Source organism: Neofelis nebulosa, chromosome X, assembly GCF_028018385.1.
Source record: "Neofelis nebulosa isolate mNeoNeb1 chromosome X, mNeoNeb1.pri, whole genome shotgun sequence".
Classification (NCBI taxonomy): Eukaryota; Metazoa; Chordata; class Mammalia; order Carnivora; family Felidae; genus Neofelis; species Neofelis nebulosa.
In genome coordinates this window covers 87078866-87092360 of record NC_080800.1, presented here as the reverse complement: position 1 = coordinate 87092360, position 13495 = coordinate 87078866, and the positions used below count along the sequence as shown (strand labels likewise).

The 13495-nt window shown below is 37.6% G+C and overlaps 1 protein-coding gene across 1 annotated transcript in view; it reads right to left on the bottom strand.

Moving 5' to 3' along the window:
- Positions 1–3394, bottom strand: part of RNF128 (ring finger protein 128) — a 111608-nt gene extending 108214 nt beyond the window's left edge. Inside the window, exon 1 of the mRNA XM_058712835.1 lies at positions 2735–3394. Within this exon, the coding sequence (XP_058568818.1) occupies positions 2735–3140 (406 nt within the window). The 5' untranslated portion in view covers positions 3141–3394. The remainder of the gene's footprint in view (positions 1–2734) is intronic.
- Positions 3395–13495: the final 10101 nt, after the last annotated feature.

Genomic DNA, 13495 nt, shown 5'->3' with positions numbered 1-13495 from the left:
ATGGCTAACAGACACATGAAAAGATGCTCAACGTCACTCATCATCAGGGAAATACAAATCAAAATCACAATGAAATACCACATCATACCTGTAAGAATGACAAAAATTAACAACTCAGGAAACAACAGATGTTGGCAAGGATGAGGAGAAAGGGGAACACTTTTGGACTACTGGTGGGAATGCAAACTGGTGCAGCCACTCTGGAAAAGAGTATGGAGGTTCCTCAAAAAATTAAAAATAGAGCCACCCTATGATCCAGCGATTGCACTAGTAGGTATTTATCCAAAGGATACAAAAATGCTGATTTGAAGAGGGGCACATGGAGCCCAATGTTTATAGCATCACTATCAACAATAGCCAAATTATGGAAAGAGCCTAAATGTTCATCAACTGATGAATGGATACAGAAGATGTCATGTGTATATATATACATACATACATGCACACACACACAATGGAACATTACTTGGTGATCAAAAAGAATGAAATCTTGCCATTTGCAGCAACATGGATGGAACTAGAATGTACTACAGTAAGTGAAATAAGTCAGAGAAAGACAGATATTATATGATTTCACTTATATGTGGAATTTAAGAAATACAACAGATAAACATAGGGGAAGGGAAGGAAAAATGAGATAAAAACAGAGAGGGAGGCAAACCATAAAAAACTCTTAAATACAGAGAAAAAACTGAGGGTTGCTGGAAAGGTGTTGGGTGGGGGGATGGACTAAATGAGCGATGGGCATTAAGGAGGGCACTTGTTGGGATGAGCACTGAGTGTTGTATGTAAGTGATGAATCACTAAATTCTACTCCTGGAACCATTGTTACGCTATATGTTAACTAACTTGGATTTAAATAAAATTAAAAACAATCCCCCCACACACCAAAACCAAGCAACCAAACAAAAAAGATTAAATAAAGGAAAATGGAACTGAAGATACTGAAAGAGATTCAATGGACCCAGAGGAAAAGAAAGAAATCAAGAGTAGGAATGGGGAAGAGGGGACAAATGGAAGTTAGGAGGAGAAGGGAGGAGAGTAGAAAAATAAGGGAGACCAGAAATAAATGCACACTAAAAAAAAAAGCATGAATGCCTGAGTTCTGGGAATGTCCAGGATATATACTGGGAATGTCCAGTAGTGAGGGGAGTTTTCTACATTTACCATAATTTTGTACTGTTGAAAGACCATGTTACCTGCTTTTTTGACACCCAGAGAAAAAAGCTACTTGTTGCTCCAGTATTACTACTAAACTGCCATGCCGCAAATTTGATTTTCTTTTACAATTCTAAAATACGTTTAGTTTGCGTTAATTTTCTCAGAGGCCAGATTGAGTGGTGATAACCAATTATTCTGATATTGTGTTCAGCTCTTACCTTGTTTGAAATTAAATTATTATCAGTTTTTTCTTTTCAGCCATCTGGGGCTAAAAACACCCCTACCCATCCATGGTATAGAAAACTTGGGTCAGAAGTCTACTTCTTTACTAGTTTAAAACTATTTATTTGGAAAGTGGCACTATTTTACAAAACAAAAACAGTGATTCTTGGAAGTAAATTCCAATACAAAGTTAGTAAATTAGATGATTATATTTACTCAAGAAGTCAAAAGTAAATACTTCTAAGGGAAATCATTACTTTTAATGTAAATTCCAGTGTGATCCTATTTCTACCATGCTTTTTCCAATGTATAATTTTTTTTTTTTAATTTTTTTTTCAACGTTTTTTATTTATTTTTGGGACAGAGAGAGACAGAGCATGAACGGGGGAGGGGCAGAGAGAGGGAGACACAGAATCGGAAACAGGCTCCAGGCTCCGAGCCATCAGCCCAGAGCCTGACGCGGGGCTCGAACTCACGGACCGCGAGATCGTGACCTGGCTGAAGTCGGACGCTTAACCGACTGCGCCACCCAGGCGCCCCCCAATGTATAATTTTTTTAGAGAGTAGTTTGATATGTATTAGTCCCACAGATTCACATCTCACATGCATATAGCAGATAGTTGAATTCTCATTTCTGTAAACATTTTGCATACTTACAATATGCTATTGTTTACTCATAATAATGAATTAGTTTTGTAGCTACCACATAACTTGAATACACACAATCCTTTCTGTATGAGAAAATGAATCAAACTGAAAAGTGCAAATTAAAAATGAAATTAAAATATTTATGATTCCTTTAGGTATGGTATATTTTCTTTTTTTTTTTTTTTTTTTTAAATTTTTTTTTTCAACGTTTTTTATTTATTTTTGGGACAGAGAGAGACAGAGCATGAACGGGGGAGGGGCAGAGAGAGAGGGAGACACAGAATTGGAAACAGGCTCCAGGCTCCGAGCCATCAGCCCAGAGCCTGACGCGGGGCTCGAACTCACGGACCGCGAGATCGTGACCTGGCTGAAGTCGGACGCTTAACCGACTGCGCCACCCAGGCGCCCCTAGGTATGGTATATTTTCTTAAAAAAGTAGTTATATAATAAACAGTGAGAAAACTAATACAGCTAAGAAAATCATGGAAAAAAAAATAGGGCTCACTTCATGAACTGCTTTTATCCTTGGAATAAATTAATTACAAATATTAAGTAATAAAGAAATTCCAAGTAGTGCTTGGCAAAAAAAAAATTAAGTAAAATTGTTTTACAACATCATTGCCAGATCCTAGAGTAGTTCTAGATGGAAATACCATTTTAAGATAAAGACATAAACCCTCTTTGGGTCTCGGTCATTACTTACCAAAATTTGCCATCTGTATCGTCTGGTTGCCAGTGTCTGGAACATTGTAAATCACAACAGCATCTGCATTTCTTCTGCCCGCTGCTTGAATTTTTTCTGAAAACGTACAATTACCTCTTTCTATCAGCGCAATCCAGGGACTGTTAGTATTAGTAAACTCAGTGTTGTAGTCACAGGCTTGGTAGTTATTGTTCTTAGGGATGCTCACCACCCCCATAGCAGTAGCCACTGGCGAAGCTAATCCATAAACACCACATTCACACGTCTCTATCGAAGTGTAGTTGCTGGTTTCGTTGTAGTAAGTCACAGTCACATAGGCATTCATTGAAAAAGACACTGTGATTCTAAATAAAAAGGTACAAATTATAAGCAGCCAAAAATAACTGGACTTATTCTCCTGGTTCATTGCTTGTTCATTTGAGCATAAAATTTAAGATGACTGCTGATATTTCCAGCTATCAGTCAACATTTGTCCACTCACGTCCCCGCTAAGAAGTTTGAAATTTCAGTTGCAAGCTGGTAACTGATCTCCTGTCTAGCAACATAAGCTCTGAATACATCAGCTCTATTTCACTTTAGTTATCTACATTCTCCCTTGTCTGCCCCTCCTCCAACTGTACACACGTAACTTTTAACGAGGACTACCTTCGCAATAAATAACACCATAAACTTTATTCTACATGTCAACTTATCAGGATTGGATGACTTCCTGCACTGAGATTTTTTTTTCTTAATGTTCCAGCTAATGCAGTTTCATAAACATGGAGTGGATTGGAATGAGGAACTGGACTCTTGGGAACCCCACGTGACCAGGCTGAAAGTCACCTCTCTCAGAATATCTAAAACGCAAAACTGGTTTTCCAAGCCCTGCTGAAATATGTTATCAACCAGTTCTGCCAGAAATAAGTGAAGATCCGTAAGTTTAACTGCTATGGTAGCAGTAGAATTGATTTTAAAGCCTTTTACCCTCTTATTTCTTTGTGGAATTTTTCTTAACAGGCTCCCCAAGGAATATCTTCTGCCACTTTGTTTGTTCATTGAAAAGTAAACATATGTCAGTGGCTAGGGACCCTTTCAAGTACAATGCCTTGCCCGTGGTAGGCACTCAAATATTTGTTGATTGCCTGATACTTGAGTTGCCACATTCCATTAATTTTTATGTCCCATGTGTTATACTGTAACAAAAGATCAGTCAAGGTTTAATTTTTAACAGTATTTTTAATTCTAGTTCTTTCAGATGTATAAACAGATTTATTTATGCCATTATTTCCTTTATTGTAAACTCTGCTTTTAATCAGGAGGGCACTGATAAATATTGCTGAGGGTCAATTGGTTGAGGCAAGTAGCTGGGGTAGGGAGATTCCAATATGTGCTAAGGGCTGGTGAAGAAGTAGATAAATGGACAAGACAGAGATATCAGGAGTCTGGGCCAAGAGTCAGCAAACAAGACAAACAGGCATCAGGCTATCAGAGAAGCAGAAGGACACTGGGTCAAAAGGAAGGCAGGCATGATCGTAGTCTGAAGTCCAAGGAAAGTAGTCTGGAATCAGACCACTAGAGTCAAGGGAACAGGACAACAGAAAATAGGAAAATAGGAGACTTTTTTTTTAAATTATTTTATTTCATTTTTGAGAGAGACAGGCAGTGTGAATGGGGGAGGGAGGAAATGGGAGAGAGAGAGAGAGAGAGAAAGAGAGAGAGAGAGAGACAAAATCTCAGGCAGACTCCGCACTGTCAGCACAGTGCCCAATGTGGGGGTCAAACTCACAAAACTGTGGGATCATGACCTGAGCCAAAACCAAGAGTCAGCTGTAACCTACTGAGCCACCCAGGCACCCTGGAGACATTATTGAATGAGATAATCAATGAAGCTATTTCTTCCCCTACTTCTTATCTGTCTTTAGGCATCTGACATAATAGTGTTGGAGTTATCCTTGTGGGTGGGAACCAAAAGTGAACACTATTCAGAGGAGGGGAGGAGTTCAGGAAATCTACAGTAGAACCTGATGAATAAAATCCCAACAGATGCACAATACAAATATAAACCTTTCTATCATATTACAGCTGTTTATTACTCATCTGCGTATCCTCCTCCCCCGTATTTATTATTATAAGCACCTTACACATAGTAATCAGTTAATAATTATTCATGGAATTGAACTGAAAGTTTAAAGGTCTAGGTGTATCAGCTTGTGATCTACTTAAGAATAAACTCAAATAGTTCATTATTTCGCTATTAGCACTATGATTTTGATGGTCAAATTCATAATAAAGCCTGTACTCACTGGACAAAGAAAACTATCAAATTGAAAACAGAAGTGTTATTATTGCCAAAAACCATTAGCTTTCTGATTGCTGGTAGACATTTATGGTAAATGCAACATCAGCATTCAACATGCAAATAATTAGTCAAGTCCCAGAAGTTTGATTTCACTTTTCCTACCAGTTATTGAATTGCTTCCAAAGGAAAAACTTCCCATGAAATAGTTTAAAAACAGATTAGTGACAAGTGAGCGAAATCCATTAGAAATTTTGTCTTAACATAGTAGTTACAGGTCTTCACATTATAGTTTTTGCTGAAGTCAAGTCATTAAAGGCCTTAAAAATGACAACTTCCCCATAACACCGTGTGGCAGTGCTGGTGTATTAAAGAGAATTTTACTAAACTATTTAAAATCACTCTCTGGAGTGCCTGGGTGGCTCAACTGGTTAAGCATCTGACACTTTATTTCGGCTCAGGTCATGATCTCATGGTTTGTGAGACTGAACCCTGTGCCAGGCTCTGTGCTGGCAGCACAAGCCTGCTTGGGATTCTCTCTCCCTCTCTCTCTGCACCAAAATCAGTATGTAAATTAAAAAAAAAATAAAAAAATAAAATCTCTGAAGGTTGAAGTGCATGACTTTATATGGTAAAAGTATATATAAAGTGCATGACTTTATATGGTAACCAGCATTATATTCCTTGTATATAAGTGCATTTGTTTCCTTTTATGCCTTTAAGAGAGTTGCAACTGACAATCTTAGATTGATGTAATTTTTCTGTTAACTCTTTTTTAAGTTTATTTTTGAGAGGAGGGGAGGGGCAAAGGGAGAGGGAGACAGAGGATCTGAAGCAGGCTCTGTGCTGACAGCTGCGAGCCTGATGGAGGGCTCGAATTCAGGAACCATGAGATCATGACCTGAGCCAAAGTCGGACACTTAACTGACTGAACCACCCAGGCTCCCCTGTTAACTCTTAAGGTAATTTGCTGGGGCCTGAGTGGTCTAGTGCTTGTTCAGTGATTTTAAAGTTTAGTTTATGGAACACCTACATTATACCCACTTGGAATTTTATTGAAAATGAAGGTTCCTGGGTCCTACCCCAAGTCATACTGAATCAGAATCTGAGGGAAATATCTAGGAATCCACATTTTAAATAAGCTTTCCAGGTAATTCTTAAGCACTTTACAATTGAAAAACTTTAGATCATACAACCTGGACATGATGAAAATCATATAGAATCTAGTTGTAGTTTTGACAGACTCGCTGACATCTTTTTTTTTCTTTTTTAAGTAGGCTTGAATGTGGGGCTTGAACTCATGACCCTGAGATCAACACCTGAGCTGAGATCAAGAATCAGATGCTTAACCGACTGAGCCACCCAGGTGCCCCATTTTATTTCAACCTCATTGTGCTTCAACTTCCAATCTACACTTGTCTTATCTACATATTGTACATTTACTCATTGTACCATCTATATTTCTACGTTTATCTGTATTTTAGGTGATATTCTGAACATTTTTGAAGTATATTACAAATCAAAAGTTTGCACAAGTGTTGGCTCTGCAACATCTAAGTATTATATCCTCAGGAAAAGAAAAACCTCTCTGGGGCTTTTTGTTCATTTACACAATAAAGGAGGTTGGATTTGAATTTATTTATCTGTAAGGCTTTTCCTAGATCTGACATGCCAGAACTCTATGAAAATAAAAGTTGTTTAAAAACTATCAATTTTTAAGTTTTCTTTCCTCTCAACACAATTCACGATGACACTGCATTGGGAGTAGCTGAATCTTGTAGTACCTAAACTGGAGGTCAAGGTATTGGGTAAAGCTTGAGCTCTAATAAAATTGACAAGTGCTTTACACAGTACTGTATAGGGGCGCTTGGGTGGCTTGGTTGCACATCCAACTTTGGCTCATGATCTTGTGGTTTGTGAGTTCGAGCCCTGCATCGGGCTCTGCACCAACAGCGTGGAGCCTGCTTTGGATTCTCTCTCTCCCTTTCTCTCTGCTCCTCCCCTGTTCATCTCTCAAAAATAAATACACATTAAAAAATTTTAAACAGTAATATATATCAGTGTTTATCAAAATTGTCTGCACATTAGAATCACCTGGGGAGCTATTAACTGCCTTGATGCTCAGGCTACACCCCAATCAGAAACTTGGGGGTGACACGTAGGCGCAGTAATTTTTAAAACTTGCCAGGTAATACCATTAGGAAGCCGAGTTTGAGAACCACTGCTCTACATTATTGTTCAAACATTTAATATTATTGGACTTTTTCAATTACTTGCATCTTAACTACCTTAATAAATATTATGTATCTTAGCAAAGGTACATTATCAATATTAATAAAGGCATAGAGAGGGGAATTATTCATCTCTTAGGCAAAGAACATTTCAAATTTCTCCATGATTGAACAACCATTATGGCAAACCCAACATTTTAAAGATGAGGAATCACAGAACTGTGTCTCTAATAGAATACAGGTAACCCTTGATTACCTGTTGCACACTTCAAAATCTGTACTCGGTGATTCTAACTTGGTGTATGTTTCAAATGAATAAAAATTAATTTTAATATTAGCCCACACTGAATAAAAGAAATAACTGAGATCTGATATTACAAAACACTTGATGTTCAAAGTCAAATATGCCTAGGACTATATGACAGCAAAGATACATGAAAGTCATCTACATTTTACTTGGTTACTAAGAAATTGCCTTTGTGATTTTGGGGAAGGGTGAGGAGAATTTTTTGTGTTAAAATTTTTTTTTCTTTCAGTAAGAATTTGTTAAGAACTGGACCAATAGAATCAGGCAAGATGCCTGAATCTATATTTTAAGGTTATCTCTGAAACTTATAAGGACTATATCCACCTCTATTGATCTCATTTGTCATTCAGCTGGTCTCCTTGCTTTCACTTCTGCCTCCTGCATTAGTAGTATACACACTGGGCTGTTGGTCAGAGACCCAAAATAGTGGTGACATAAATGAGACAGCTTATTTTTCTCTCATGTAACAGCCCAAACAGGTAAGAAGTACAAAGCTGGTATGGCCTTGCCACGGGCCTAGTCTCCTACTAGCTGGTTGGGTTGACATCCCTAGAATGTTGGATCCAAGATGTCTGCCATGCTCACATTTCAGCCAGCAGGAAAGATGGGGCGGTGGGGAGGATGGAAAGGGAAAAGAGAGCATTCCTTTACAACCTTTGAGGAAATGGTTTAGTAATTGTACAGATCACTGATGCTCACTCCTGAACTTAGTGAGAACTTAGTCACAAGGCCACATCTAGTGACAAAGAAAGCATGGGGAAGTATTCTTTATTGTAGGTAGCCATGCACCCAGCTAAAGATGGACAGATATATTACTACAGAAGAGTAGTTATTAGGGTCCAACTAGGAGTCTCTGGCAACCTCTTTATATCTATTCTCCTTCCAGGAGACAGTGACCATTCCAAAACATAAATTGAATCATGATGTATATTGGCCATAAACCATTTAACGGCTTCCCAGTGCTCTGAAGATAGAAACTAAAAAACTAAAATCCTTATTATGGCCTATAAGGTTCTGCATTGCTTGCAGGAGCCTTTGTCTATTTGCTGGTCTCATCTTGTAAGCCACTTTCTGCACTTCAGCCATATGAGTTCTGACTCAAGTCCTCAAACACACATCCACTCCTTCAGGAAAAACTTTCATGGTGCACACCCCACTGCCCAACGTGGTTTCCTTTGTTTAAAAGATCTAATATAAACCACATATCTTTCCTTTGTAGCACTTATCTCACTTTTTGTGCAATTATTTGAATGTCTTTCTCCTCCACAACATTGTAAGCTATATGACAATAGGGGCCATGTGTTTTTGCTTGTATTGTGCTGTGTTCCTGGTGCTAACCCCAGTGCTTGCCACAGAGTGGGCATTCACATACTTGGAGGTATGTTGCAATAGTTTGGCTTATTATTTTATGAGCCCCAGGATTTGGAGAAGTTTATCTCACAGTGATTTGGTATACTACATGAAATTTTACTATTATTCAGACATTTTATTTTATGCACAAATGAGAGTTTAAAGAAATAAACCTTGAATTTATAAGCCTAACCCTATAATTTAATTGCTTTGGCAATTTTACATTAAATCATTTAGTCTTTTTCTGTTTTAGTTCCTCCACATACAAAATAGATATTAAAACCTTGTTAGGGGCAACTTCTAGATCCTAAGCTACTAGGAGTCAGATACAATAATCTCAGAATCACATAAGGGATATTCAAATTCTTGAGAAAGTGTTGCTTTTCAATGAAGATGTGCCTATCATTTAAAAAAAAGCTAACATGGGGCACCTGGGTGGCTCAGCTGGTTAAGCATCCGACTTTGGCTCAGGTCATGATCCCATGGTTCATGAGTTTGAGCCCTGCATCGGGTTCTGTGCTGACAGCTCAGAGCCTGGAGCCTGCTTCGGATTCTGTGTCTCCCTCTCTCTCTGCCCTTCCCCCATTCATGCTCACTCTCTTTCTCTCTCTCTCTCTCAAAAATGAATAAACATTAAAAAATAAAAAAAATAAAGCAGCTAAAATATTTTAGATTTCTTTTTTGAAAAAAAAGTCACTGAAATGTGACAAGTTAGGAAGAACACTAGCAGTAAAAAAACACCTGGGATTAAAATACTTCAATTGTTTTTTGTTACAATGAGCTGCTATAATTGACAAATGGTCTAATCATATTAAAATGTTCGTCATAGAAAATCACATCTTCATGAAAGACATAGAAATAACACAAACACATTTTCAGTGTTCTAATAACTATGTTAATAGACCCAAAGAATCGTAGAATTGGATGGGACCATTATTGTGCAAATTTTACACATAAGGAAACGAAGGCCAAGCAGTTTAAGTGGCTTTCCTTAAAATTTCACAGGCACTTAGGGACAGACCCGTGGCTAGCTTTAAATCTGTTTTTTCAAAATCTACTTTTTGTTTCTTATCATAAAGGAAAACAAAAACTTAGGGCTACAAGTGGTATCAACATAACAATGTAAGAATGAAGATAATATAATGAGTGGTAAGACCTGGATCAAGAAGTAAGTTTATATGCAATGTTCTTATTTTGGACAATAGACACAAATATAATATGACTTGACTAGAAAATAATCTCAAAGAACTGAAATCATCAGATAATATCCAAATCTTGTTTTGCTGATCATTTTTTAATCTTTTTTTCCTAAAATTTCTTTATTAAAAGTAGTTGATTACTAAAATAATCTGGACCAAATAATACATATTTCACCTCCCATCAATTTACCTGCTAATTCTTAGGTAGCAAAGCTTAAAAAAGAAAAATAAAGGAAATGTAAAGGAAACCAGTGAAACAGTAACCAGTATGAACCACACAAATGATTTTATTTATTTTAAGAGAGAGAGGGAGAGACAGAATCCCAAGCAGGCTCTGCACCATCAGCACAGAGCCCAACACCAGGCTTGATCCCACCACTGTGAGATCATGACCTGATCCTAAATCAAGAGCTGGACACTTAACCAACTGAGCTACTCAGGCGCTCCACAAAATGACTTTAGAATAACAGAATTCATTACAATCAGCAGTCCATATTGGCAGAGGGTATATAGCTAAAAATATCAAATGTTATTAGTGTCACCCTTATTTGGTGATAAGGATGAGACTAATTTCTTAAAAAGCCCTTTCTTAATAAGAATAAAATGAATGCAGGCTAATTCCCTGAAGAAAAAAAATGGCAGAGAGAACGTGCTCAAATTCTTTTTTTTAAATGTTTATTTATTTTTGAGAGAGAGAGAGAGAGAGAGACAGAGTGTGAGCAGGGGAGGAGCAGAGAGAGAGGGAGACACAGAATCTGAAGCAGGCTCGAGGCTCAGCTGTCAGCACAGAACCCGACACGGGGCTTGAACTTGTGAACTGTGAGATATGACCTGAGCCAAAGTCAGACACTTAACCAACTGAGCCACTCAGGCACCCCTCAGATTGTTTCTTTAATAGTTTACCAAAGGATTTCAATGTGTATATCTCATGATCCATCTAAAGTTAGAGACTGTGTTGGGGCGCCTGGGTGGCGCAGTCGGTTAAGCGTCCGACTTCAGCCAGGTCACGATCTCGCGGTCCGTGAGTTCGAGCCCCGCGTCAGGCTCTGGGCTGATGGCTCGGAGCCTGGAGCCTGTTTCCGATTCTGTGTCTCCCTCTCTCTCTGCCCCTCCCCCGTTCATGCTCTGTCTCTCTCTGTCCCAAAAATAAATAAAAAACATTAAAAAAAAAAAAAATAAAATAAAGTTAGAGACTGTGGTCCTCCAGTAGATTAATATTTCAGAATTTACTAATTGATTTATTGACATGAAGGTGACATTACAGTAATATATTTGTGTGTCTCTGGAACTAATGAACACATATTGTCATTTAAAGGTTAAGTTCTGATGGTAGTTTAGTATTTTTCTTTGGAAACTGCTACCATAGGTATCCAATTTTACAACAACCAGAAATGTGGACACAGATGTTTAACTTCAAATATAGATAGAAACACTGCTAGAATATAAAATAAATCACCAGGGAAGTTGTTTTTAAAGATCCTAAAACTTCAAAAATAGCCATATTTCTCATTAAATATGAGAACAGAAATTATACCTGTTAAAGTGTGTAGTTTTGAAATCTCAGCCTGAGGTTTTTAGTCAATAGCTATTTAAGTATTAATTTTTTCCTTCCCTCAATAGCTATTTAAGTATTAATTTTTTCCTTCCCCCTACACTTATATGTCAGTAAAATTGAATTGCCTTTTATTTTTTTTATTTTTATTTTTTTTAATTTTTTTTTTTTCAACGTTTTTTATTTTTGGGACAGAGAGAGACAGAGCATGAACGGGGGAGGGGCAGAGAGAGAGGGAGACACAGAATCGGAAACAGGCTCCAGGCTCCGAGCCATCAGCCCAGAGCCTGACGCGGGGCTCGAACTCACGGACCGCGAGATCGTGACCTGGCTGAAGTCGGACGCTTAACCGACTGCGCCATCCAGGCGCCCCTGAATTGCCTTTTAAAGTTTATAATGGTTTGGTGCACCTGGGTGGCTCAGTTGGTTGAGCATCTGATTTCAGCTCAGGTCATGATCTCACTGTTTGTGAGTTCGAGCCCCACATTGGACACCCTGCTGTCAGTGCAGAGCCCGCTTTGGATCCTCTGTCCCCTTTCTGCCCCTCCCTGGTTCACATTCTTTCTCTCAAATACTTAAAAAAATTTTTCACAGTTTCATACAAAAACCCAGATTCCATCTGATAAGTCTTCAAACCATATGGAAGAATCATATTGGCTATTTGGCAAGTACATGCAGGTCTATTATAGGCCAAAAATACAGAGGAGAGGCATCAAATACATTCAAAATGAGACAAGAGACCAGAAAAGTTATTGTGTTTTAACTTTAATAATACACTCAAAATTTTAACACAAGAAGGATTCACTATTTTAATTACCATTTAAACACAATTATAAAGAACAAAAGGCTGAACACATGAAAAAGTACAACATCTATCTTTAGATTTGTGAGCTGCACAAAAACATTTAAAGTATACAGCATATGAAGTCACTGAATCACAGGGCTAGAAGAAAACCTCACAATTTAATTGCTGAACTACAATCAGATTGATCTTGACACTGAATATTTTTTCTCATGTGATGGTCATTTTGGCTCATCCACTAACCACATAGATGTCAACCACACGGCTTTGCAAATGTGGAATGACAATTTATAGCTAAGATGAAGTGAAACAGATAACCAGAATAAAATCAGTTCCCTTAGTCACTGTTTTATATTTTCAAAATGCACACTTAAAGCATTAATACGAGATAAATTTTCACTACACTCACATTACATGTACGAAAACTACAAATCAATACAGCAAGAATAGAGGCATATGTAGCCTTTGGCTTTAACCTCACACACTGGTCAAAATACTTAGAAATTCAAAGGATATGAGGTCACAATAAAGAGTGGAAAGCCTTAAGACAATTTATCACACTCACTTAGAAATTCAAAGGATATGAGGTCACAATAAAGAGTGGAAAGCCTTAAGACAATTTAACACACTCATTGTAAAGTTCACCAAACTGAAGACCAAGGCAACTGAACCATAACGATCCATGTGTGCTTTTGAAAATGACAGTAACTACCATAGTTGTGAGAAATGCAGGTTGACCACTTTAGAATTTAATCTTCAAATAAGCAATGCAAAATTTCCCATTATAGGTGAATAAAAGTGAAAGCATGTTAAATGTTCAAGAGAAGTTACTCTTGTAAGTCAGGATGCCTTATGCTGAGGCTTTTGAATAAAGGAACACCACAAATAAAACAGTGAACACAAATTAGTACAAGTCAAGATAATAGTTATATAGAAGGTAAATTTTCTTGATACACAAAATCTGTTTTAATGAACTTTTCAGTAATGAACTTTAAATGAAGTGCATTAGCTCCAAACACAATATGAACATGAAACCACTTAA